General features: G+C 36.9%; 6 protein-coding genes across 7 annotated transcripts; 2 read left to right on the top strand and 4 right to left on the bottom strand.

The window, feature by feature from the left end:
- Positions 1-3,254: 3,254 nt before the first annotated feature.
- On the top strand, positions 3,255-5,859 carry FUS3 (AP2/B3-like transcriptional factor family protein). 2 transcript variants are annotated; one of them, XM_088819142.1, is made up of 6 exons: positions 3,255-3,914; positions 4,623-4,712; positions 4,776-4,870; positions 4,979-5,025; positions 5,095-5,171; positions 5,301-5,628. In XM_088819142.1, the coding sequence occupies exons 1-6, from the start codon at positions 3,342-3,344 to the stop codon at positions 5,565-5,567; spliced, it is 1,149 nt and encodes a 382-aa protein (XP_088675268.1). In that variant the 5' UTR covers positions 3,255-3,341; the 3' UTR covers positions 5,568-5,628. The 2 variants fall into 2 exon arrangements, with proteins under 2 accessions (XP_088675268.1, XP_088675266.1); XM_088819140.1 differs by having other exon boundaries at positions 3,258-3,914; positions 4,776-4,876; positions 5,301-5,859.
- A 180-nt stretch (positions 5,860-6,039) lies between these two features.
- Positions 6,040-9,266, bottom strand: PHT3;1 (phosphate transporter 3;1). Its single transcript, XM_012988600.2, has 6 exons — positions 8,876-9,266; positions 7,665-8,026; positions 7,542-7,585; positions 6,783-6,997; positions 6,554-6,678; positions 6,040-6,417 (listed from the first exon to the last, which is right to left on the bottom strand). The coding sequence occupies exons 1-6, from the start codon at positions 9,146-9,148 to the stop codon at positions 6,360-6,362; spliced, it is 1,077 nt and encodes a 358-aa protein (XP_012844054.1). The 5' UTR covers positions 9,149-9,266; the 3' UTR covers positions 6,040-6,359.
- Positions 9,267-9,606: 340 nt separating this feature from the next.
- On the bottom strand, positions 9,607-13,266 carry MEF14 (Phosphoglycerate mutase family protein). The gene is made up of 2 exons (XM_012988601.2): positions 12,351-13,266; positions 9,607-10,563 (listed from the first exon to the last, which is right to left on the bottom strand). The coding sequence occupies exons 1-2, from the start codon at positions 12,897-12,899 to the stop codon at positions 9,838-9,840; spliced, it is 1,275 nt and encodes a 424-aa protein (XP_012844055.1). The 5' UTR covers positions 12,900-13,266; the 3' UTR covers positions 9,607-9,837.
- A 1,737-nt stretch (positions 13,267-15,003) lies between these two features.
- On the top strand, positions 15,004-17,512 carry LOC105964100 (transcription factor SCREAM2). The gene is made up of 4 exons (XM_012988604.2): positions 15,004-16,364; positions 16,579-16,827; positions 16,902-17,072; positions 17,184-17,512. The coding sequence occupies exons 1-4, from the start codon at positions 15,282-15,284 to the stop codon at positions 17,265-17,267; spliced, it is 1,587 nt and encodes a 528-aa protein (XP_012844058.2). The 5' UTR covers positions 15,004-15,281; the 3' UTR covers positions 17,268-17,512.
- Positions 17,513-17,571: 59 nt separating this feature from the next.
- Positions 17,572-18,367, bottom strand: CCL (CCR-like protein). The gene is made up of 3 exons (XM_012988606.2): positions 18,093-18,367; positions 17,810-17,971; positions 17,572-17,713 (listed from the first exon to the last, which is right to left on the bottom strand). The coding sequence occupies exons 1-3, from the start codon at positions 18,251-18,253 to the stop codon at positions 17,647-17,649; spliced, it is 390 nt and encodes a 129-aa protein (XP_012844060.1). The 5' UTR covers positions 18,254-18,367; the 3' UTR covers positions 17,572-17,646.
- A 219-nt stretch (positions 18,368-18,586) lies between these two features.
- Positions 18,587-22,300, bottom strand: MGP2 (MALE GAMETOPHYTE DEFECTIVE 2). Its single transcript, XM_012988605.2, has 11 exons — positions 22,060-22,300; positions 21,892-21,971; positions 21,457-21,543; positions 21,278-21,355; positions 21,105-21,196; positions 20,772-20,973; positions 20,282-20,372; positions 19,940-19,998; positions 19,607-19,755; positions 19,437-19,518; positions 18,587-19,321 (listed from the first exon to the last, which is right to left on the bottom strand). Exons 1-11 carry the CDS (start codon positions 22,175-22,177, stop codon positions 18,929-18,931), a joined length of 1,431 nt encoding a protein of 476 aa, XP_012844059.1. The 5' UTR covers positions 22,178-22,300; the 3' UTR covers positions 18,587-18,928.
- Positions 22,301-22,586: the final 286 nt, after the last annotated feature.

Genomic DNA, 22,586 nt, shown 5'->3' with positions numbered 1-22,586 from the left:
TTTAATTACTACTCCCAAAACAGCCCCATTTTAAAAACTCCCCCCCAAAACAACCCCAAAAAAAAAATTGCCCCTTATTTTGTGTGTCAGTGATTTTTCGGGGTCCGAATTGCCTTCTTCTAACTTTGTTTATTTATTTTATTTAATTTAGGCCACTAAATTTTTTGGTTGGTTCAACTTGTCTAAGAAAATTCATTTAATCCTCATGTTTAATGACTACAGAGTTTATATTACTATGAAAATTCCATAAATGCAAAGCCAACTCGGTAATAGCTTTCAAAATCATCAAACGGTAAAACAAAATTAAATAGGGGAAAATATGGTGGTGAGAATTGTGAACTCATTTATTGTTGTGGGGGATTTGAGGTCATCTTAGTTGGTTTTGTGGAGGGGGTCATAAATAAATAAATAAAAATGAGAGGTAGATGAGTTTTGATTAAAATAAATAAATGTTATGGGATAATAATAATAATTATTATAAATAAATAAATAAAAGAGAAAAGTGAGTGGGAGGTTTGTGGGCTGGCAATGGCAATGGCAATGGCATAGCAAAGAAAAGGAATGAAGAGTGAAGAAGATAATGGGAGGGATGAGGAGTCCGAGAATCAAACTACTAATTTGTATCTATTATTAATATTCACATAAATTATAATAGACTAGTGCTACTATCTATTATTATTATTATTATTATTATTTATTAATTAATTAAAATAGTTTAGTTTAGTTTGCATACAAATCAATCATGTATGATGTACCCCACTTGCATATGAATATGAATTATGTATTATGAATTATGATTAACAACAAGAGAAGATAGGAGGAGCAATTATTTATTGACGAATAATAATAAATATTTTTTAAGTTTTATATATATATATTATGTTTCGGCCCGTTATTATGCTATCCAATCGTGTATATAAAAAAAGGCCCATATCAAATATATTTGTTCAGAAGTTGGAGACTCAAAAGCCCATTCAAATTTATTTGACCCGGACCACAATCCATTTTATTTCAAGTCAAATTTAAATATATTCTCAATTACTATATAACTTCACAATTTCTATAAATTAAAAAAAAAAGGTCTTAAACCCTATACTATTGAGCTTCAATTTGGAAGAGAAAAACTTAAATATTATAATATATATTGATAATGACACGTGCTCATGATGCATTTGTTCGTTTAGTGTCGAATTCTTATATCCCGCCATTTTAAAAAGTATTGCACACTGCCTTTAACTTCCGTTTAGTTGCCCAAATATGAACGAGCTTCCGAAAATTTAGGCGATCACATGATTGAGTAGTTTTGCTCCACACATGACTTTACACGTCTCCTTTATTAAATCCAACTAAAGAACGTCGTCACTCGCTTCAACATATTTATTATTGTCGTTATCTTTATTTCCAATTTTAGTCGTCATATTTATGATTGTCGTTCTTTATTAATTTGTTGCGCATCTGACGACTTCCTCCAGTTGTCCGATTATTAATGGGCTCTCGAAAATTGAGACGATCAACATGATTGATTAGATTTGCTCCATACATTACTTTCCACGTTAAATACTCGTATGGCACGTGTAATAACCTCGCTTATTATCAATATCGACAAAATAGGAAAAAATCTATTAACACGTACGTCATCTCCTTCATTAAACCTAAAATTTAAGAATGTAACTCACTTCAACATATTTATTATCGTTTTTTTCTTTATTTTTTAAGTTTAAGACGTTATGATTGTCGTTCTTTATTTCTTTGTTGCACATCTGCCGACCATCCTCCAGTTGTCCGAATACGAATGGGCTTTCGGCGAAATTCAAGTGACACGATTGGGTAGTTTTGCGTGCTCCATACATTATTTTCCACGTTAAATAATCGCTCTAAGAATTGTAAGTGTGATCCAGGGCACACGTAATAACCTAACTTATTAGCGATATCGACAAAATAGGGAAAATTCCATTTAGTACGTACGTACGACCAAATCTTAAGTCGTCATCTGCTTCAAATGTAACTCGCTTCAACATATATATCTCTAATTGTCGTTTTCTTTATTCTAATTTTAACTCGTCATATTTATGATTGTCGTTATTTATGCCTTTATTGCACATTATATTGGAATAAAGCAAACTTAATACCATTTATCAAGCTAATTAAGTTTTGGTAGTTAATTTTGAAGAATATTATTTATATGTACTTTTTATTTTATTTTGGATTAGTAATTTATTGATGATCAAGCAATATGAAAAGAAAAGAAAATAGTATTTTTAAAAAAAAAAAAAAGATATATATAGGGAAACAAAAATGGAGGGAAAAATAAGATGAAAAGAAGGAAGAAAAGTAGGATTGGCTCATGAGTAGTTTGACATAATGTGGAAAATGTAGGTGAGAAGTTACATATATATATGAATATGAACATGTGATTAAAGTTATAATTTTATTGTCATCGAGAATCTTGTCTATAGGAATCCTCCTCGACTACTTCGTCATTATATTTCATCTCGCAAATAAATATATATATATATTAAAAACATGGAAATGTAGATATAAATATTATAATAAAAAAAAATGAAAGAAGGTGAAATGAATAGAAAGAAAGAGACAATAAAGGTGATGTAATATAAATATTGGAGGGGTGTGGAGGTGGCAAGCACACAGGTGACGGTTCTGCATGGAGTGATATATAGCGGTTTCATTTTTTCAAAACCGCTTTCCCTCTCTCTACTCTTCGTCTTCTTCTTCTTCTTCTTCTCTCTCTCTCTCTCTCTCTCTCTCTCTCTCTCTCTCTGCGTAAGCTAACTTAGAAAAATACAAACAACCCTCCAACTCCATTACTAACCACATTCATTTTTTCAACAAGAAATTAAATTATTAAATAAAATAATAGTAAAAGGGGCCGGGTCGGAAGAAAGGCCATTGCCATTGCCATTGCCATTGATTTCAGCTGCATGCCAGAAAAACCTCAGTGCTTTTTCAACACCTGGACATCCTTTTCTTCCACCACCTCATTTTTCCTTTTTTTTTACCATTCGTCATTCCAAATTAATTACTATTTTCTTTTTTTTCCTCGCTCCCTTCAATGCATGTGGATTCTTGTTAGGTTGCAGCTAACACCCACACACCCACCAATTAATTTCCTTGTCTTAACTAATTAACTCTCCTTAATCCTCACTCTCTCTCTCTCTCTATCTCCACTTTCTTTATATTCTTTTCTTAAGGATTAAAAATATATAAAAGGTAATTAAATAATTAGAAAAACTCTCACTCCCACAAAATAACAAGAGGCCAGCCAATTAACCTAAGAAAAAGAAAAGAAAAGAGAAGAAAAGATGAAAGGAGCGGCAGCATGAATGAAGATTGCACAAGTGTCACCTCTGATCACTCCATTGTTGCTAAATTTAGAACAATTAAAATCAATAAGCCCATCACTCCTTACCTCATTATATATCACCACCTCCTCCACTTACCTGTACCATCTCTCTCTCTCTTCCCCCAAGAATCTCTTCTCCACCATCTTTACTACACTGCACAGACTCTCCATTTCTGCGCTACTCATTAGCTTCAAAAAAAAAAAAACGAAGAAAAAACCCAGAAAAGAAATGGAGAGAAACGAGGCAATTAGTTACAGTAATGGTGAGGAAGTGAAAGTCGTTATGGGTAGCAGCAGCAACAGCAACAGCAACAGCATTGCAGAGGGCGTGAGAAGGAGGAGCAGCAGCCGCCTCCAGCAAAACAGAAACGTGGAAGAGCCGGCTGAGTTAGGGGTTCAACGGCCCGACTTTTTCTCCACTCCGGGCTTCGTTAATATTCATAGAGGCCCTAGAATGCCCAGGTCCAGGCGCGCTACCCCTCTCTCCCTCACTTTCCCCGCCTCGCACGTGCCACCCCCTCCTCCTCCTCCTCCTCCCGCCGCCGCCGCACGTGTAAATTCCCTCTTTCAATTTCTACATACTAGCTAATTATTCTTTTTCGTCTCTTTCCGGTCATTGTTTTTCTTTTCTTTTTTTCTCTTCTTCTTCTTCTCTTTTTTTTTTTATATAATAATATATATACTGCATTCGTGTGTGTGTGTGTGTTACTTGGTATTTTATTGAGACTATTTTTTGTTTTTTATTTTTTTGATTTTGTGAATGGGATGAAAGAGTTGAATTTAGATTCACTTCAATTTTCACTTGAATTAAAAAGTCTTGTATGTTTTTGGGTACGAAAGACACTAATTTTAAAAATTGAGTTAAAACACTGCTCACCGTTGGATCTAGAGGGCCGTCCCCCCTTTAGTTCCCTCGATCCAGCGGTCTGTGGATGCCTGATGCTACTACGTCCAAGATTTTTTTTATTTTCTCCTTTTTGGAAGCATCATTTAACTTTTATTTCCAATTTCCTATTTTTCTGATTTTTTTGTAATGGATTTGAAACTAGTTTTTCATTTCCCAAAAACAATTTTTTTTTTTTTTTTATTATAGAATAAAAAAGGTTTTATATTGGTGTTGGAAGTTGAAAATATATTAGATTTGAAAGAATTAGATATGATGAGTTAAATGAGAAGAGTGAAGAGCAAGTTGAATGTGGTAAGCGGTTGTGGAAATTGAAGATGATTAATTAATTATTGACAAATTTTTTGACGTGTCTAGGAAATTGATCTTTCAAAACTAAACTATCTTTTCAAGAAGCAGCTCAAGAACAGTGACGTAAGCGCCCTCAGAAGAATGGTTCTTCCTAAGGTTTGCATTATCTCACATTTGACGATTAATGTTTCATTTTATGGACTAATTAATTAATTTCAGAGAGATGCTGAGATTCATCTCCCTGTGCTTGAGTCGAAGGAAGGGGTTTATATCAGCATGCTTGATATGGATGGCCTTCATGATTGGTGGTTCAAGTACAGGTTTCCATTCTCAACTTATAACTAACACCTTTTTTTCTTCTTTTTTTTTGAAGTTCATATCTTTCGTTGTTTAAATTATATATCCATATCCGTATACTACAGATACTGGCCAAACAATAGCAGCAGGATGTATGTGCTTGAATCTACTGGTAAGTTTTATATGTTTCCAACAAACATGTATTTTCTCTCGAGCTAAAGTCACTTTGATAACCTTTCAGGGGAATTTGTCTACACTCATGGCCTGGAAACTGACGATTACATCCTCGTGTACCAGAATGTTGAAGACGGAAAATATGTAAGCAAACACTGCTAGCAACATTTGCATCTTTATTCATTCTATCTGAGTTTGATGAACGAGAGGAGTAACAACTCTAACTATATTAATATTATTGCCAATTTTGGGATGATGATGATGATCGATCAGGTGATTGAAGCAAGGAAGAAAGAAGAACAAGATGCACCAAGGATATTATTGAATGAGGTTGTCATTCGTGAACCCACTGCAACTGACATGGCACTCTCTCTTATTGATGAAGGCATGGAAGCTTTATACGAATACAATGCTACCTTCATGGATGACACTCCCCTTGACTATCTTGGAGGACCAATCACCTTACCAAGTCTTGGGATCAACTCCTCCACTTATGAAGCCATTGACAACTTCAACTACAATAATGCTCCAGACTTCTAATCAACTCATCATGGTTTCAGGGTGTCGAAATATGTAATTTTACTTTTGTTTTTGTTTTTGTTTCTGATATATATATATATTATATAGCTGAAAAATAAAGGGATGCACCAAGAATATGGCACTGGTCATAGTACTGCCCTTCCTTCATGTACTATGATGGATGATCTTTCGGGCCTAAAAGATACGCTAAGGCCTGCTTCTTTTGTACTTTATCTTAAACTCAGTATGTATTCTCAGTGTGTTGTGTAATGGACTGAGTTATCCTTTATATCACAACTATGTCTGAAACACACCTCCAATGCAATAATCACTTCATCAGAGAAATATGGGTTTAGCATGTAAGCCAGCCATCTACTAACTTTATTTCACTAGTGACTAGTAAAATGCTTGTTGCTTCCTCGATGACTTGTCCAAGACAAAATAGAGTATAAAGCACTAACGTCTAAACATAAACATTTGTTAAAGTGCAAGATGACAAAACCAAGCAAAACTTATATTCTCAATGAGCAGACGAAAACCCTACATAGATAGATGCCCATTATTTTAATTGCAATCCTAATGCAATGCCGATTCTAGGAATCCATAAAGATTCAAAGTACGTGGAGTATTCAAATCTCCACGGTCAAATTACTCGATCATAAAAATAGTTTCAGTTTTTTTTTTCTTTCAAAAAATATATATCTCCTTATGCTAATGTGCTAGAAGATGATCAATCAGCTTCTACATTTATTGCCGTTTCAGAGAAGGTACTGTCTCAAAGTTTGAACTCCAATAAAACTCTGCAATTTTACTCTAATCCTCTGCAAGTTCAGCAACGACTGGTGCAGGAGCAACGCCACCAGTTGTCGGCCTGTAATCAAAGATAGAGAAGTCAACAAGTTATGTCACACACACATAATAAATCCACAGGGAACACCACCAGTTTTTAGAAGTCTGAGGGATGGTAAAGTTTATAGGTCAAAAGAAACCAGTCCAAGAAAACTTACAGGCCAACAAAAACTTTGAACGCATCATAGATACCCCACTGAGCTCCTGTGAGGGTACCAATCATAACGATACGAAGAGGAAGACCCCGAGTAAACAGACCCCACAGCCCAAGCTTCTTTACGGCCTACAGCAATAAAAACAGGAACATCATAATAAGTTACCAGCACATATGTTGGGAAAACTTAAAAACAAATTATAAAGGTGATGAACTACAAGCACAACACTCACATCACCAACAGTAGCACCCTTGGCATTGTTCAGGAAAGAGACGAGGTTGTCAGCAGGATGTGACACAACAGCACAGAGAACACCAGCTACATATCCACCAGCAAAACTTACACCAAGCTGGAGGGGCTTGCTGCACTCACTTTTAGGTCTGGGAATCACATGCTTGTACATGAGCTCCACAATAGTCTCAAAAGATGCAAATTTCATCATTGTATCTGAAAGTTAAACCACCCGTAACAAAGTTAGTACTTTGTTGGTGATACAAATTCGCAGCATATATAATATTACAGAGACAAAGTACAAAAGGTAAGATTCTAAAATTATCATTTTCATTCATCTAAAAAATATATCAGCTAGTAATGCAAAATCAACAAGGATAAATTACACAAACAATCAGAGGCAGCAAAAAAAAAAAGTTAGAAACTGAAGGAATCAACTGCACAAGCTCTCAGAACTAGCAATCCAGATAGATGAGCAAGGAAATAAATAGCAGATGATCATGCATCATAAATAGGTCTACCTATTTTGTGTCATCTTTCCACAAAGCATCATAAAGTTCCATAAATGAAATCTCACAATATTTTCAGGAAGGCAATTGATACAACAATGTATATTCACAAGTAGAAAGGCAATTGATACTACTAACCTTGATCAAATTGTTTACCGTTATAGCAAGGTATTTTTGGAAATTAAATTATGAAGAAAGACTAGATCATGAGCAACAAAAATAAAAAGAGATATATGCATCCCAAAACTTACATGGAATCTGACGCCCCCAGAGAGGAACCAGTCCCTTGTATAACCTGTAACCATTTATAAATATGAGTTTCAAATAAATACATTTACAAGACATAACAAGGTCAAAACAATCATCTGACATACCCAAGAGCACCTTCAGATCTCAAAAACTTGGGAAACCCATCAGACAAGCCTCTAGCAAAACCAGGCTGAGTCTGAACACGAACCTTAACAGCTTCAAGGGGGCAAAGAGCAAGGTCTGCAATCACCTCAGCAGATGCAGAACCAGCAAGATAGATCACAGTCTTGTACTTAGCTGCATTTTCTGGTCCAGCGAGGTCAGAATAGTACTTCTTGAAGAATTCATAAAATCCAAATTTGCAGGCACCCTGAGCACTGTAACCAAGCAAGGTAGGTACCCAACCCCTGAAGAAACCTTTGACTCCCTGCTCCTTGAGCAACACCCCAAAACCTGATGAAATGCTCTTGTATTTTGCAGGATCGATCTGGTTGATGTAGACATTAGACAAAACTATTAACCAGATGCCAATAACTAACCAGCAACGTCAGGAAAGCATAGAGATATTTGAACTTTGAAGCTTTTTATTTAGAAGATACATATTATCCCCTCCCTAACTCCCAATCTCTTCCAAACTCCTTTAAACTTTTAAATTTTTATGTCATGCGTACATATTTTTGCATAGGATCGGTCTAAATTAGTTATTGAGTTATGATTTCAAAAGTATGTATTCCATTTAATTAATCTAAAAACCAGATGAAGAAAACACACGATTAAACATAGTGCCAGCAACCAAGACAAAGCACATTGTAGTTCATGAAGAAATGCAGAAGTCATTCACATTAATAAAATAAAAGTGTTACGTGGTAATTTGAGCGAGAAAACATAGTTTGAGAATTAAGAAGAAGTCGAGAGATGTGAATTAAGAGAATTAGAATTAGAGAAGATAGAATAAGAATCGAGGAGATAAAAGACAAGAGAATATTGATTACAATAAATTTTCTCTCCCGTAACATTCTAATTACCCTATTTATAATACTCATCATAAATAATAATTAAACTTCCACCCCCCTAACCCCTTAATCACACTAACCTCGATTATCCTATAAACTTAACAATCAATAGCATCCGTAACATAACGAACAGAAGGATAAAACGAATCACGGATCTAATCAAGAGACGAGTAAAACCAAGGACGACTCAAGCCTTCAATAACAACAGAAAGTCAAATAAGAATGTTACAGACGAAAATAAATTTAGAGAAAAAAATAAATAAAACAGGAGGGACAGCTGAAGAAAAGTAAGTGTCAAAAATGGAAAAAACATAGATCTGGACCTGCATATTACATTTGACGAGATCAAGAGGAGTGACAGCCATGTGAGTAAGACCGCAGCTTAGTATTCCGCCAAAAGTACAGGCGGCGTAGTACTGAGGAGAAAATAACTCGATTTTTCCAGGCTCGCTTGGAGATGGAATAACAAAGTTGGTCGAGGATGGTGGAATAAAGGTAGGATCGGACATTTGATGGAGAGGTAGGGTTTTGGAGGTGAAAGAGGTGGAGTAGAGGAAGGGTGGTATGAGAGACTGGCGATCGGAGGAGAGAGCCATGAGGGGAGGCGAGGCGGCCGGGGGCGAAATGAAATGGAAATTTTATTTGTTATTGGTGAAACTCAAACATCCTCCTCCTTATTTATACGGTGCTCTACCTAGTTTGAATGAAATATTAGTCATATGTTGCACTCGTGTAATTAGACTCTTTTTAAATAAAAAAAATAAAAATCATGACTAGTTTCATAATTAGGTTGTACTACGTATTTTATTAAATCAATAGTTTTTGCCTTTTTGGTGGTCAAAAATTAATTTATTGAAGAATTGTGTGTATTTTAACACCCCAAGTAGAATTAATTAACTCTATATATTAACAATCAAAAGAGGCACAAGCATATACTTAATGAACAAATGCTTCACTATTCTGCTTTTAAATTGTAGACAATTAAAAGCTAATATTTCAATTCACACACCTCTGCATGCGTTTGGATTAACATAAATGAGAAGAAACCGGCAAGTAAATAAATGGCAAAACTGGATTTCATATGTATGACAATTGACAACAATAAATCTTAATGCTACAATTACAAACAAAAAAATAATCACTCTCATGACTGTTGCTTTTGTCCGTTGGAACTGGAAACCATCAATCATGGAAGTAAATCAATATAATATAAACGAAAATATATCGTGGACGTGTAACTGTTAAATTATCGGACATTGAGACAACCAAATAATATGTGGTCTGGTCAGAGAAGCCTAAGATGGGAAGTATCGTTGACTCTCTTAATTTGCCAGCCAACTCTCCAAGAGTGCTGTAAAACGGTAACTGAAGAATCTTCTATGCATATCTTGTGTGACATAACTGGACTGCAACCAAGTAGGCCCGTGAGAAGACATTTGATTGGTGTGGAGTGACTGAAAACACCAACGCAAGAAGAAGACACAACAAGAGAAGGGGCGGTTGTGTTGTTGGTCCTGACATTAATATCACGAGATTGGTTATTGGGTTCTCGAGGGGACATTTCATCATCCGCCTCATGATCTCCAGTGCGTGTCACAATTTGGAGCCTGCTCTTACCAGATTTCTTCCTTGGAATCCCCCCTTGTCTGTGCCTTTGCAGCAAATCCCAGTGGTGTGGTGCCAGAGATGAAGCCCCCCCTTCTCTATCTCTATCTCTCTCGCTGCGGTTGGTAAAACCTGGGTTGTTGTCACTCAGATCTGGTGGGGAGAAATCCGACCTAAATTTGTCGTGAAACGTCATGACTGTACCGTTTAGGAACTGCGCCATTCGGAATTCTACCTGCCTCAATGATTCCCCAGATGGCGCCGAAAAATCAGGCTGGAATTTCTCCATTAAACTCAGTGTTTCCGGTGTTAAGATTTCTGATCTGTGGCATCCTTCCCAGTGCCCTTGGCTCATCTCCACAAGGGCATCTGATGATTGTATATGTTCCTCTGAGAAATTTAACTCCTACAGAGTTCGATTCAAGGATAATCTAATTAGTTAAACAACAGTTGCATGTAATGTCTCCTTTAAATAGTTAGAATCTCAATATTTTGTATGCAATTGATAAATGATCATTATCAGAAAGCAACCCAACAAAACTAGTACTTAGATACAATTTGATTAGAGACGATGGTGCTTCGTTATCCAGCTAATGAAGAACATATTTGACTGTCGACCGAGTCACTTAATTCTACACAAGGACATATTATATTGAGTTAATCCCAAGAAACGTTAACCCCTGACCCCATAAATACATGAACTTATATGAAAATACCAAGTGCATCTTTTTAGAGCCAAAAGTTTCATACTATTACTATTTTTTATTCCCTGAGGGAGTAAGTACTGAAAACTATATCTTAGCTATGCCTAGCGAATTCCTGAAGCACCACATACCAGAAGGTACATGGTTTTTGACAAGAGATTATTGCACTGGCAGTTTCATAAAATTAACTAAGTTACATCTTTGATCAAGTAATCAGGATTTGGAGTTATAATTTACAATCCTTACTATAAATATCAATCCACCTTCAAGATAAAAATTTTGAGCACGATCACTAATATTCCACATAGAACATTCATATGCAAACTGACGTAAATTGGCAGGCCAACAGATCATCCAGCGCATTTACCATTAGAACTTCAAGTAAAAAGACAAACTGATCCTTAAGGGATACTGTAGGAAATTTAAATGGCCTCATAGTCATACATGGAATGCCGTGGAATGGCAAGTAGGTGTGATGACAAGTGCTTATCAAGTAGGAGAGATGAAACTCTCAGTCCACGGTTTAAAAGAAAAAAGAAAAAAAAAAAAACTTGCAGTCCACGGCAGTAGAAGAGTATACATTTTCGAAGCACTTCAAGCTCAAATTAGGAGGTTCCATAAATAAGTGGTATGTAAGAGAACTCTCCAACATTTATATGGGAATTAAAGAAAATATATTGTCCCTAATTAAGTTGAACATTAGCATCTTCAATTTAATATAATGATTCTTATTTTGGTAGAACGAGATCGCACTAATTTAGTAATGCAAAAGAATGATTCCTACATCTCTTCCCTATTTAAGGGATTACCATGGTAATAATCTGAAATCTCTTTTAGTGACTTTATTTCATCAATTCGCTTTCACATGGCCTAGAAATGCATTTCTTGTTGGAAAAAAAAGAAAAGGAAAGTAATTAAATTTCACTTAGCTGCTCAACCAGTTCACCAACATTATGCAGAATATAAGAGGAAAACCATTGAACAGAAGTGGTACAAATAGGGAGTGTGTGGCCAATCATATGAATTACAATTAAAGACCATTGCATCTCAGCCAAACTCGGATTATCTGGCATAAAATACACATTTGTTTTGTGGACGATGCTAGAGAGTACCATGGAGCTCTACTTTTGCCAACAAATGACAAAGATTTCAAATATCACTCAATGACAGGACTTAGCAAAAGTTTCAATTGGCAAATCAGATGGTACTTGTTCTCCAATTTTTCTGTTTTCTTTCTTGTCATGGTTCAGGTCCTAGGTAAGAGGCATTGCATGCCCAATCTCAGTGGCTCAATCAAATTAATTAATGGTAAGCACGGCAAAAAGTTGAAGATGTAGAAATTGTCTAAAAAATCATCATTTTGGTTCAGCTTATAAGAATTAAGTATGTTACAAATGAAAAGGGCAAACTAACTAATGTTTAATAAAAATATCCAAACAGCAACAAAATTGGATGAGAAGCAAGCAAGCAAGGAAGAAGATGAGCATACCTGGCAAACAGATATGGCGGTGGAGCGGACTCGATCCAAAGGCGAGGTATAAACTACATTGAATCTGACCCCTTGAGACTTCAAAAACACGGCGAGTGCTCGAGCCTGGCGTTTGCCACTCGGGGTGAGGGCAGCATCGGGGCAGCGACCGGAGATCAAATCGGGCCTCAGATTCATGTGGCACTCGCCGTGGCTAATCAAGTAAACCTCGGTGATAGCACGATCGTCGTCGGAGGGGGAAACAGAGAAGGTGCGGTGGAAGGGAGGGAGGGGTGGAGGAGGTGCGAGGACATTGTATGGGTCCCAAACCTTGATGGAAGGAGCTATGCGTGGGGTACCGTAGGTGGAAAGCTGCGGGGAGAGAGGGGAGGCGGAGGCGTGACAGGGCAGCATTTCAGGCTCCTGTTGGAGAATTTTCTTGACGAGGGCGTGATGATCTCTTGTGCTGTTTGGAATGTTGTGTTGAACGTCGTCGTTATCGTCATCATCTTCTTCTTCTTGGTCTTCTTCGTCATCTGAGGGCAATTGAGCGGACTGCGAAGAGCCCATGTGATGAGATCTATGTGTGTTTGTAGGTAATGAAATTGGTTGATTGAAATCGAGAATTAGATTACTCTAGTCTGTACAGATTGGGAAATGAAAAAACATAAAAATAGATCTGGGGGGCGAGCAGAGGCAGAGAGAAGAAGAAGAAGAAGAAGAAGAAGAGAGAGAGGAACCCCGTCGTCGATGGAGTGTAGACCCAAGCCAAGCCAAGCCAAGCCAAGCCAGGAGGACAAGTAGATTCGCATTAAAAAGCCCCCATTTGCCCTGACATGCGCATCTATCTAATCTATTTTAGACCCTCTCCGGTTACAGGTCATCCAGTTCTCTACAGTTTCATGTACAATCGCACTTGACTATTAAAACAAAATGTATTTTTTACATTATTCCAACTGTATGTTAAAACGAAAGTAATAAACATTAATTAATGATTAATAATAATAGACTAAAAGCCGTTTGTTTCAACATACATGGATTGAATTACAGAAATCAATAACATGGATGGATTCATTTCAACAACAAGATACTTATTAAATATATATATCAAGATTATTAAAAAGGGAATAATTGAATTCTGAAATCAATAATATTAGTAATAGAGAAAACATGCATGCATGTGATCAGCTGACAGTAGGTAGGCAGTAATGATGGAAATTGAGAGTGAAGCCCAATTTGTGGCATGGCATCTAAGGTTGGTTGGTTAAATATATGTATGAGGCCAAGGTGGAGGAGAATATGATTTGTTTTTGGGTTGGGATATATGAAGCCCGGCCCAATACATATTTTATTCGGCAAATCCAGGAATTAATTAATGTCCTCTTCTCTTGTCACCCAACAATTATTATGCAAGTACCCATTAATTAATCATCATCAATACTAGCTACTAGCTAGTACTCCCTTTTGTGAGTTAATAATAATAATAATAATTAATTAGTTAGTCCACCAAAGTAGGTGGTTACGTTCGTTCTACTACGTGCATATATACAATAATTAAATTACTATAAATTATATATGTACAAATATATATATACAGTGGCACATACGTGGGGGTGCTGGCCTGCGGTCCGATCGATGGACAAAAGCCACCCCGGGACATATATATATGGGCAGCAGTGTGGATGGATGGATGGATGACTAGTGTATATATGATGATGATGATGAGTTGCATGCATGGTGACCACGTGTCCTCTATATCTTCAATATTACTTATTGTATTTACGTGGTGGTGGCCTGTATGTAGGAATGGATTCACGTGAACTCAAATCAAATCAAAACAAAACCCATATTAATGATATTATCATGATCGATTTTCAGAATTTAATTATATTATTAAATATGATTTATTAATTAATTATTCAGTTTATAAATTAATTAATTAATTTAATTGAGGCTTCCGTTACTTGTATATAGACGACGTACAACAGTAGTGAACTAACTAATTATAGAGTGGATTTATAAGTTGTGTAGTTGAAGTTGCTGAATTAGAGTAAAGTACTAATTAATGTAAGCAAGTCCAAGTCCAAGTCCAAGTGTAGGTTGGTTCAAGGTTAGGTGGCGGTGAATAGAAAGGAGTCACGAGCAACTTGTTTTGTTCTCTCTCTCTCTCTCTCTCTCTACATATTTATATATATTAATAATAATAATAATACATTAGTACCGCCACTCATTGATTATTCATCATTCATATATTATTGAACCAGTACGTAGAATAGTTAAATATTTAGTTTCAAATAAATAGGAGTGGACTAGGACTAGGACTAGGACTAGGAGTAAGGATTAGGAGTATTCAAATTTGGGACTGACTTCAACTCTCTCACAAGTCATAACACTAGTAGTAAACAAGTCACTTTCTTTTTTCTTTTTTTTCATTAAACTCATTTTCTTTTTTCTGTTGAGAAATCAGATTAGTACGTAGGCTGAACACTCTATTCTTTTAGTTATTTTTAGATTAAAATATTGTTTTTGAATTATTGGATATAAAAAAGTAAAAACAGTAGATATATAATATAGTTGGGTTGGGCTTCTTCTTGTATATTCATTCATTTTTAGTTTGGATGATGATGGATGGTTGGGCTTCTCTTCTTCTCCTTTTAATTTCTTTCTAATAATAATAATAATAAGCCTAATAAAGACAAAAAACACAGAGCAGAGCAGAGAGCGGTGGTACCACACCACCATGGAGAAGAACCACAACTTCTTCTTCTTCTTCTTCTTTCAAAAGAAGACGACGAAGAAGATAAGTATTGTTGCCTCACACATACTCCATTCAATTTTACAGATCCGCCATTTCTAATCCTTTTTTTTTTTTTTTTTTTTTTTTTTTTTTAATTATTATTCAAACTCCCACTCCCCATCTCTCTCTCAAATTCGCAGAGAAGAAAGAATATTATGCTACCACCCAGGTCGGTTTGGATGGACGGAGAAGAAGAAGAAGAAGAAGAAGCAGCACCCATGATGATTTCTTCTTCATGGAACAACAACAACAACAACGAGATGGACGACGCGGAAATGAACATGAACATGAACGCCTCTCTTTCATCCTTCAAGTCAATGCTCGACAACAACCCAGTTGATTCTTCTTCTTCTTCTTCTGCTGCTGCTGCTGCTGCTGCTTTCATTAACAACAATGGGAATGCCAGTGCTTCTCCTTTTTATAACATTAATAATGATTTCTCCACAAACCACCTTTACTTCAATCCTCCATTGGACTTGGACTCCTCCTCCTCACTCTCAAACCCCCCTTTCATTCTCGACAACCACAACCAGATGCCCCCCAACAACAAATCTCTTGTAATCCCTAGTCTATTTAACAACATTTTCGACAACCCCTTCGATTTCTCCTCCTGCGACCCCCCTTCTTTCTTCCCTTCCCTTGACCCTCCTCCTCCTCCTCCTCCTCTTTTCATGGGTCCTGCTGCTGCTTTCGATGCCTCCCTTACTTCCCTATTTCACCCCACTCCCGACTTCTTCCCTCTTCCTCACGACACCACCTCCGCCGCCCCCTTTTTCGAGGGTTTTGATTTAACTAACAGGTCTAAATTGTTGAGGCCCCTTCAAGTTTCCCCGCCCCTTGGAGCACCACCCACTCTCTTTCAGAAGAGAGCTGCCCTGCGCCACACCTCCAAAAGCGATCAAGGACTCACGAGTTTGGATGACACTGTAGGGATGGAGGAGTTGGAGTGGGGAAAGAAGAGGAAGAGGAATTACGAGGACGACGACGAGGACGAAATGGACGATGAAATGGCTGCTGCTGCTGATATCTCAACTATCAACTATGATTCCGACGAGCCTACTGATAATAAATTAGGGGGGGATGACAATGCCAACAGCAGCATTACAGTTGGGGCTGGTCTGAAAGGAAAGAAGAAGGGGGGGATGCCAGCCAAAAATTTAATGGCAGAGAGGCGTAGAAGAAAGAAGCTCAATGACAGACTCTACATGCTTAGATCTGTTGTCCCCAAGATCAGCAAGGTACTTGCTTACTCTTCCTTGTTAAACTTCACATTAGGAAATGTTATCGTTGCAGAATTCATACTGCATTATTGTTCAACTTGATGAGCTAATCAAATACTTGGCATATTATTATAATATGTTCTCTCTCTAAGAATTAATAATGGGGTTAATTAGTTGTATGAGAAGCAACATTTCAATCTCCAATGCTGATTTACTCTTGTGTTTTTTTCAGATGGATAGAGCTTCAATACTTGGGGATGCGATTGATTATTTAAAAGAGCTATTGCAAAGGATAAATGATCTACACAATGAACTTGAAGGTACCACCCCGTCGTCGTCGTCATTGGGATCTATGATGCAGCATCAAAGTACAGCAAGCTTCCATCCATTGACACCAACTCCTCCTACTCTACCTTATCGCATTGTCAAGGAAGAACTTTGCGCTAGCTCAACTCCCAGCCCCAAGAACCAGCCTGCAAAGGTACAACAAGACTAGTCTTTCCAATGTCTTCCAATTATTTTCATGTCAATATTTTGATGTCCTTGAGTGTGTAGGTTGAAGTAAGGTTGAGAGAAGGTCGGGGTGTGAATATACACATGTTCTGTGCGCGCAGACCAGGTCTCTTGCTCTCCACTATGAGGGCTCTGGACAACCTTGGACTCGACATTCAGCAAGCTGTCATTAGCTGTTTCAATGGCTTTGCTCTCGATGTCTTCCGTGCTGAGGTATATTATTATTATTATCATATTACTTATTAATTAAGATTCAAATAAAAGCATTATTAGCATTAGCATTAGTAATGTGGTAAGTGTTATTTACAAAAGTATTTATATCAGCAATGCAGAGAAGGTCAGGATGTTTCGCCCGAGCAGATCAAAGCAGTGCTTCTGGATTCTGCCGAGTTTCATGGTGTTATGTAGAATCCACTCTTGTTCAAACAATCTACCTCTACCTCCACCTACTCTTCTGGATGATTTTGGGACCTTATTAATATATATATATGCCAATCTCGTGTTGTTGTTTTTGTTGCTGTTGATTAATATTTGTGAATTTAGTTTGTTAGTATTATAGCATGTTGATGAACCAACTACAAAAGTCAGATTGATGTAGTATGTTCAACTGTTGTATGTAGCACAATTATTGGAATATGAGCCAGTCTTCTAAATCCTTAAGGTTGTGTTGTGATTTTGATTTTGAATCCAATTGGTTACAGACAGCAAGCAATTAGGACAAGAAGGAAGTCTCATTGCATTACATAAACATATACATGTACATGTACATATATCCAACATCATCATATTATTTGGGGTATGGCGGCTCACAGAAGTCTCCTCCCAGAACCTCGCAAGCCTCTCCCAGAAGCACCCTGCACCACGTTATAACAACAATTACTATATATTAACAAAAGCAAAAAGGTATATACGTATATATCGAGAGCGAGAGAGAGAGAGAGAAATCATACGTCCTGGAATCTTGCGTGTAATCCAAATACTCCCTATCAATAGGCTCAGATGCTGTCTTTTTTGGGATGTTGGGCTGAGCTGGTTCGAGCTTCACTTCTGGACCTATGTCCGCAAGACATGCCTCTCCACCAACTGTTTCACATGCTTCTGCTGGAAATACACTGCATTGTACAAACAGTGTGTGTGTGTGTGTGTGCATGTGTGTGTGTGAGAGAGAAAGAGAAAGAGCGAGAATCTTCATTCAAAGCAAAGCATGGATGAATATGAATGGGAGGCGCTTACGAGATTGGGGAGCTGTAGTTGACAGACTGCGCATTTGATCTGATTGAATCAAACCTGCAAGTCTTGGAGATGGAGGCAGGCAATAACTGCAACTTTGGTGGTGGGTTCTTGTTATTCATGATGATGGACAATAATGATGATGATGATAAGGCAGTCTGCATTTTCTCTGGTCTCTTCTTTTGTTTTATGTTTAGTTAATTCTTTCTCTCTTTCTTTGTTTGGTGCTCTAATAATCATGGGAATCAACGATATTCCTTTTTTTATAGAGCTCCAAAACCTCATTTTTGGTTTTATGAGTGGTAAAGATATTTAGTATTTGGATAAGAGGAACCCCACCCACCCTCTTCAACAAGTCTTTTTCCTTGTACACAAATAATATCATCATTATCTTCTCCTCCTTTTCCAACTCGGTCATTTCAATCATACTTTGCTATCTCTTTATTGCATTATCATTAACAATAATTAAGCTTTATCTAGTTCGACATCAACACGAGTTTAAAAAAAAAGAGAGGGAGATGGCGTTGACATTCACTGCTATTGAACATCTACACAATCCAAATCTGAATTTCTCAGTACATACATACATACTAACATACATATGCTTAAACATAAGCTGATTTACAAAAAGAAGCAGGCAGGCAGCCTTTGATAAGTCAGCATGAAAATTCAAGAGACAAAGAAAGCATTCATTGCCTGGCCACTGTTGATCACGCATGTCCTCAGCATAACCAACCATTTGTCTGAACGAACGCTCTCAGTTAGTCAAAAAAGGAGAGAGAGAGAGAGAGAGAGAGAGAGAGAGAGAGAGAGAGAGAGAGATGCTACTACGGCAACCATCACACTTGGGATTTGAGGGAATGCCTCACACAGACTAGATCGTCTAATTTATTGCCATCCATTTTATATAAAGACACCCCCTCCATCTGACTGAATTGATCTCTTGCTGTTTCACTTAGTTTCTCAAAAGGCATCACCTCCCATTTGCTGTAACTTGATTTCTTTCTCACATCACTCATATCTGGCGATCCTGATACAGGCCCACTCCCATAAGGACCAGATTGCCCCCACACTTTACAGTTCCGGAATTGTCCCAAATCACTGTCTTCACCAGCTTCATTCTTTTTCAACCGTACAACAGCAGAATGAGCTCTGCTTATTGTTTCTCGACTCGGTATATCTGACCAATCTTGCTTCCTTTCAGCTCTCATTGGAGAATGGATCCTAATTACCTGTTATATGTTTATTTTCCACAATAAGCACATACATTTGCTATTGCTACTTATACAACACCCAACCAGCACCAATAACAAAAAGAAAAAGAAAAAAAGGATAACTTATACTAACACCAAGGCATTCTAGAAGCTGGTAGTATGCTCTTCCTTGAAGTGGATTGTGTCCTTTTCTTGGTGTTGAAAAGTACCGAGTCCTGAATTAATGCAAAAATTCAAGATTCAAGAAGCAAAATCCCCAAGTAATAATAAGATACCAAAATTAAGAGGAAAAGATGAACTAACCACTCCGTATATCCAGGATCAACAGTGAAACCATAGATGTCAACAATGTCACACATGGAAAGTGCCAGTTCAATTGATTTCATTCCAGTTCCCTTGGCACCTCTACGAAGCACAATACCTTGGAACAGATAAACGGGATTTGGGATCCTCTGCATTGTTTCATTAAGAACTTATGAGAAATGTCATTCAAGGGGATATATAATGAACCCATTGGTTTAAAAACCTTATCACCACCTTTATAAATCATGTATACAATTTAAACGAATCAAAGAACATAATGAATGATCCACCGTACACTATTTATACGTTTCATAATCATCCAACAAGACCTACCTTTATCATTGTGTTGAAATCTCTATGGGTGAGACTTTTGATAATAAGCACTTCATCATCTGCAACAAAATAGCTAAAGAATCAAGATTACGATTCTCTATTCCTCCTTAAAGGATCTCTACGAGGAATTAAGGAATTGGAATGCCAAGGCTCAACCCAGCTAAGTCTGTTTCATACTCTCATATTTCTTGCCCTAATGTCATGTCTGCTTGCCTTGCAGTACCAAGAAAAATATCCAGAATAGGATGACAAGAGGATAACGAGAAAGACAACTGAAAAAAAACATATAAATGACGGTGCAGCGACTCAGCATTTGAAACAAGTTAAAATAATGTACTTCACCTGACCCATTGAGAATTGGAATCATGTTACGTGCAGCACCCCTAACTACGAGGCGAAAATCCCTCTTTAGTCCAACATACTTGGCATATTTCTGTATAGCATGAACAGAAACAACATTCCAATAAAATTATTAAAATCAACATCCTGAAAGCCAGGTTTTAAGAATAATACATCTCTAGTTAAGTTGCAAAAGTTACTATTACATATTAAAGGCGGTATGGTAGTTTATGAGCAAAAAATGATATAGTCCACACCAACGTGCAAAAAAATCATTCATGCACCAAAATTTATCTAATCCAAACCAAAGATTACAGATAAAATCTACAACATCCGAATTACCATGTAGAATAAAATTATAACAACTAATTATTAACATTTCAATTCTCACTCGAGGCATAGGCACAGACGCAATAAATCAACCCAAAACAGAAACATGGACTTATAAGAAGAGATCTATGAAGAAAGAACAAGTGAGGACAAAACTATTTACCTCATTAACAGGGGCCTCATTGTCTCTTATGACAGCATCATGACCGTCAATTTCCTCACCGAATTCTGTCTTTAAGAGGTCTCCCGAATTTCCAACAACAGCACAAGTTTGAAACTGGCGAGGATGGAAAGGTGGCTTTGCTGGTAAAAGCACATTAAGATGTTCTTCACAAAGGGTCCTATTGTAGCATTTGTCTGCTCCTCTACAATAATGAATAAATGGGGAAAATTGTAAATTTACAAGTAAGATAAAGTTTTCCATCTCCATTAGTTTAGAAAAAAAAAAATGAGATGACAGCAAATAATCACAGTAAAAAGAAAGCTGTCAACATACAACTGTGCTATTCTTTTTGGAGCATAATCTAGCCACCCATCAGGCCGTGCATCCAGATACTCTCTTGTCAAAACTGTAGTCATATTACGATACTGCATTTCAGATAATTTATGCTTATTTATGGCAAAGGGAAGCAGAGTAGTTGAAAAAAAAATCATGAACAATGATAGAACCTGTTCCCACAATAATATGGCTTCACAAACATCATACTTGTATTCCAGGGGCTCAAAGATTTTAAACTGCTCATTAAACTGCAAGAGATAGATAGAGCTATAAATGGTTTGTAGGTTACAAAGGCCCTTCAAAAGTACGAGTGCCCTAAAAAAAAGGAGCAACATAACAAGAGACAAACCCAGGTGCTATTAGTGCCTTGAGGAAACTTGAGAATCAAATTACAGTGATCGATTATCTGAGCAGTGAGTCCAAGACCTCTGTTTGCCTACAAGAATCATCCAAAGCTAGTGATTAAACAATCTTTCTAAACCATAATAAAGGGAACTGGGGGCAATAATTAAAATTTGAATAAAATTACAATAAAGTACTGCTACTGCTAAAAAAAAAACAGAATATAAAGACTGAAAATTGAGAGAAACTGAGTAATAATTGAATGGAAATCCGGAGAAGTGACCAAAACCCGGCTAAAGACAAACATAATAAGTAAATCCGGTATGCCAAATTAATAAAAACAGACTATCTTAAAAAGTAACTTGTAGAGCAGATCAATATATGATGTGTGTTTGAGAGAAGAATAGAAATAAATGCAATATGTAATGAAGGGGAAACTGACCACGCATTGTTGAACATTAGACTGGAAATCAGATAAAATCCGAAGATCGAGTGAGTTAGTATCTGTGAATAGAAGTTTGCCTGGAAGAAAAAAAAGATGATGATGATGAAGAATGAAAGAAATGGATGGGTAGTGAAATTGGAAAGAGAGATGGAAAAAAGAAGGTACCACGGAAAGAGAAAGAGGAGCGAATGGCGGCGAATACGAAGAGAGAGAAAATGGAGGCGGCGAAGACAAGATGGAGGAGAGCGGGTCTCCTACTGTATGACTGCTTCAGAGCCATCATCGATCGGATTTTCCTTTTCCTTTTCCTTCTCCGACCACGATCCTCCGCCTCTTTAATCAATCAATTAATCCTGACCCTGACCCTGACCCTGACCCGCACCCGCACCCGCACCCGCACCTATACGATTATTATAATAAATTTAAATATAAATATATATATTAATTTAAATATTAATTAACCAACCCTCATTAGGAGAGTTGGTACCTATATTAATTAAGAGAACACTAATAATTTATTGGGCATTTATAAAAAAAATAAATAAATGAGAGAACACATAAATAGTTTTCATTTTAATTGTTCATATAAATCATTATTCCAAAGGAAATTATAGTATACAACACCATCTTAATGTATTTTATTTATTATATGTCGAAATTAATTTGTTAACCAATTCATAGTGCAGGTTATA

This window comes from Erythranthe guttata, chromosome 6 (genome assembly GCF_056151865.1).
Source record: "Erythranthe guttata isolate IM_541 chromosome 6, IM_541, whole genome shotgun sequence".
Classification (NCBI taxonomy): domain Eukaryota; kingdom Viridiplantae; phylum Streptophyta; class Magnoliopsida; order Lamiales; family Phrymaceae; genus Erythranthe; species Erythranthe guttata.
Note: the sequence above shows the minus strand (reverse complement) of the source record. Positions and strands in the feature narration are given on the sequence as shown.

Excerpts from the sequence above, each read along its gene's own strand:
- FUS3 (XM_088819140.1), top strand. The coding sequence starts at position 3,342 with ATGAAGATTGCACAAGTGTCACCTCTGATCACTCCATTGTTGCTAAAT. Across the intron at positions 3,915-4,622 it reads CTCCCGCCGCCGCCGCACGT|GAAATTGATCTTTCAAAACT; the intron begins GTAAATTCCCTC and ends TGACGTGTCTAG. Across the intron at positions 4,877-4,978 it reads GATTGGTGGTTCAAGTACAG|ATACTGGCCAAACAATAGCA; the intron begins GTTTCCATTCTC and ends CGTATACTACAG.
- MEF14 (XM_012988601.2), bottom strand. The coding sequence starts at position 12,899 with ATGGGCTCTTCGCAGTCCGCTCAATTGCCCTCAGATGACGAAGAAGAC. Across the intron at positions 10,564-12,350 it reads CCGCCATATCTGTTTGCCAG|GAGTTAAATTTCTCAGAGGA; the intron begins GTATGCTCATCT and ends CGAACTCTGTAG.
- LOC105964100 (XM_012988604.2), top strand. The coding sequence starts at position 15,282 with ATGCTACCACCCAGGTCGGTTTGGATGGACGGAGAAGAAGAAGAAGAA. Across the intron at positions 16,365-16,578 it reads TTGTCCCCAAGATCAGCAAG|ATGGATAGAGCTTCAATACT; the intron begins GTACTTGCTTAC and ends TGTTTTTTTCAG. Across the intron at positions 16,828-16,901 it reads CCAAGAACCAGCCTGCAAAG|GTTGAAGTAAGGTTGAGAGA; the intron begins GTACAACAAGAC and ends TTGAGTGTGTAG.
- MGP2 (XM_012988605.2), bottom strand. The coding sequence starts at position 22,177 with ATGATGGCTCTGAAGCAGTCATACAGTAGGAGACCCGCTCTCCTCCAT. Across the intron at positions 21,197-21,277 it reads CCATATTATTGTGGGAACAG|TATCGTAATATGACTACAGT; the intron begins GTTCTATCATTG and ends TCTGAAATGCAG. Across the intron at positions 20,974-21,104 it reads CCAAAAAGAATAGCACAGTT|AGGAGCAGACAAATGCTACA; the intron begins GTATGTTGACAG and ends TCATTATTGTAG.
- CCL (XM_012988606.2), bottom strand. The coding sequence starts at position 18,253 with ATGCAGACTGCCTTATCATCATCATCATTATTGTCCATCATCATGAAT. Across the intron at positions 17,972-18,092 it reads AACTACAGCTCCCCAATCTC|TGTATTTCCAGCAGAAGCAT; the intron begins GTAAGCGCCTCC and ends TGTACAATGCAG. Across the intron at positions 17,714-17,809 it reads TACACGCAAGATTCCAGGAC|GGTGCTTCTGGGAGAGGCTT; the intron begins GTATGATTTCTC and ends AACGTGGTGCAG.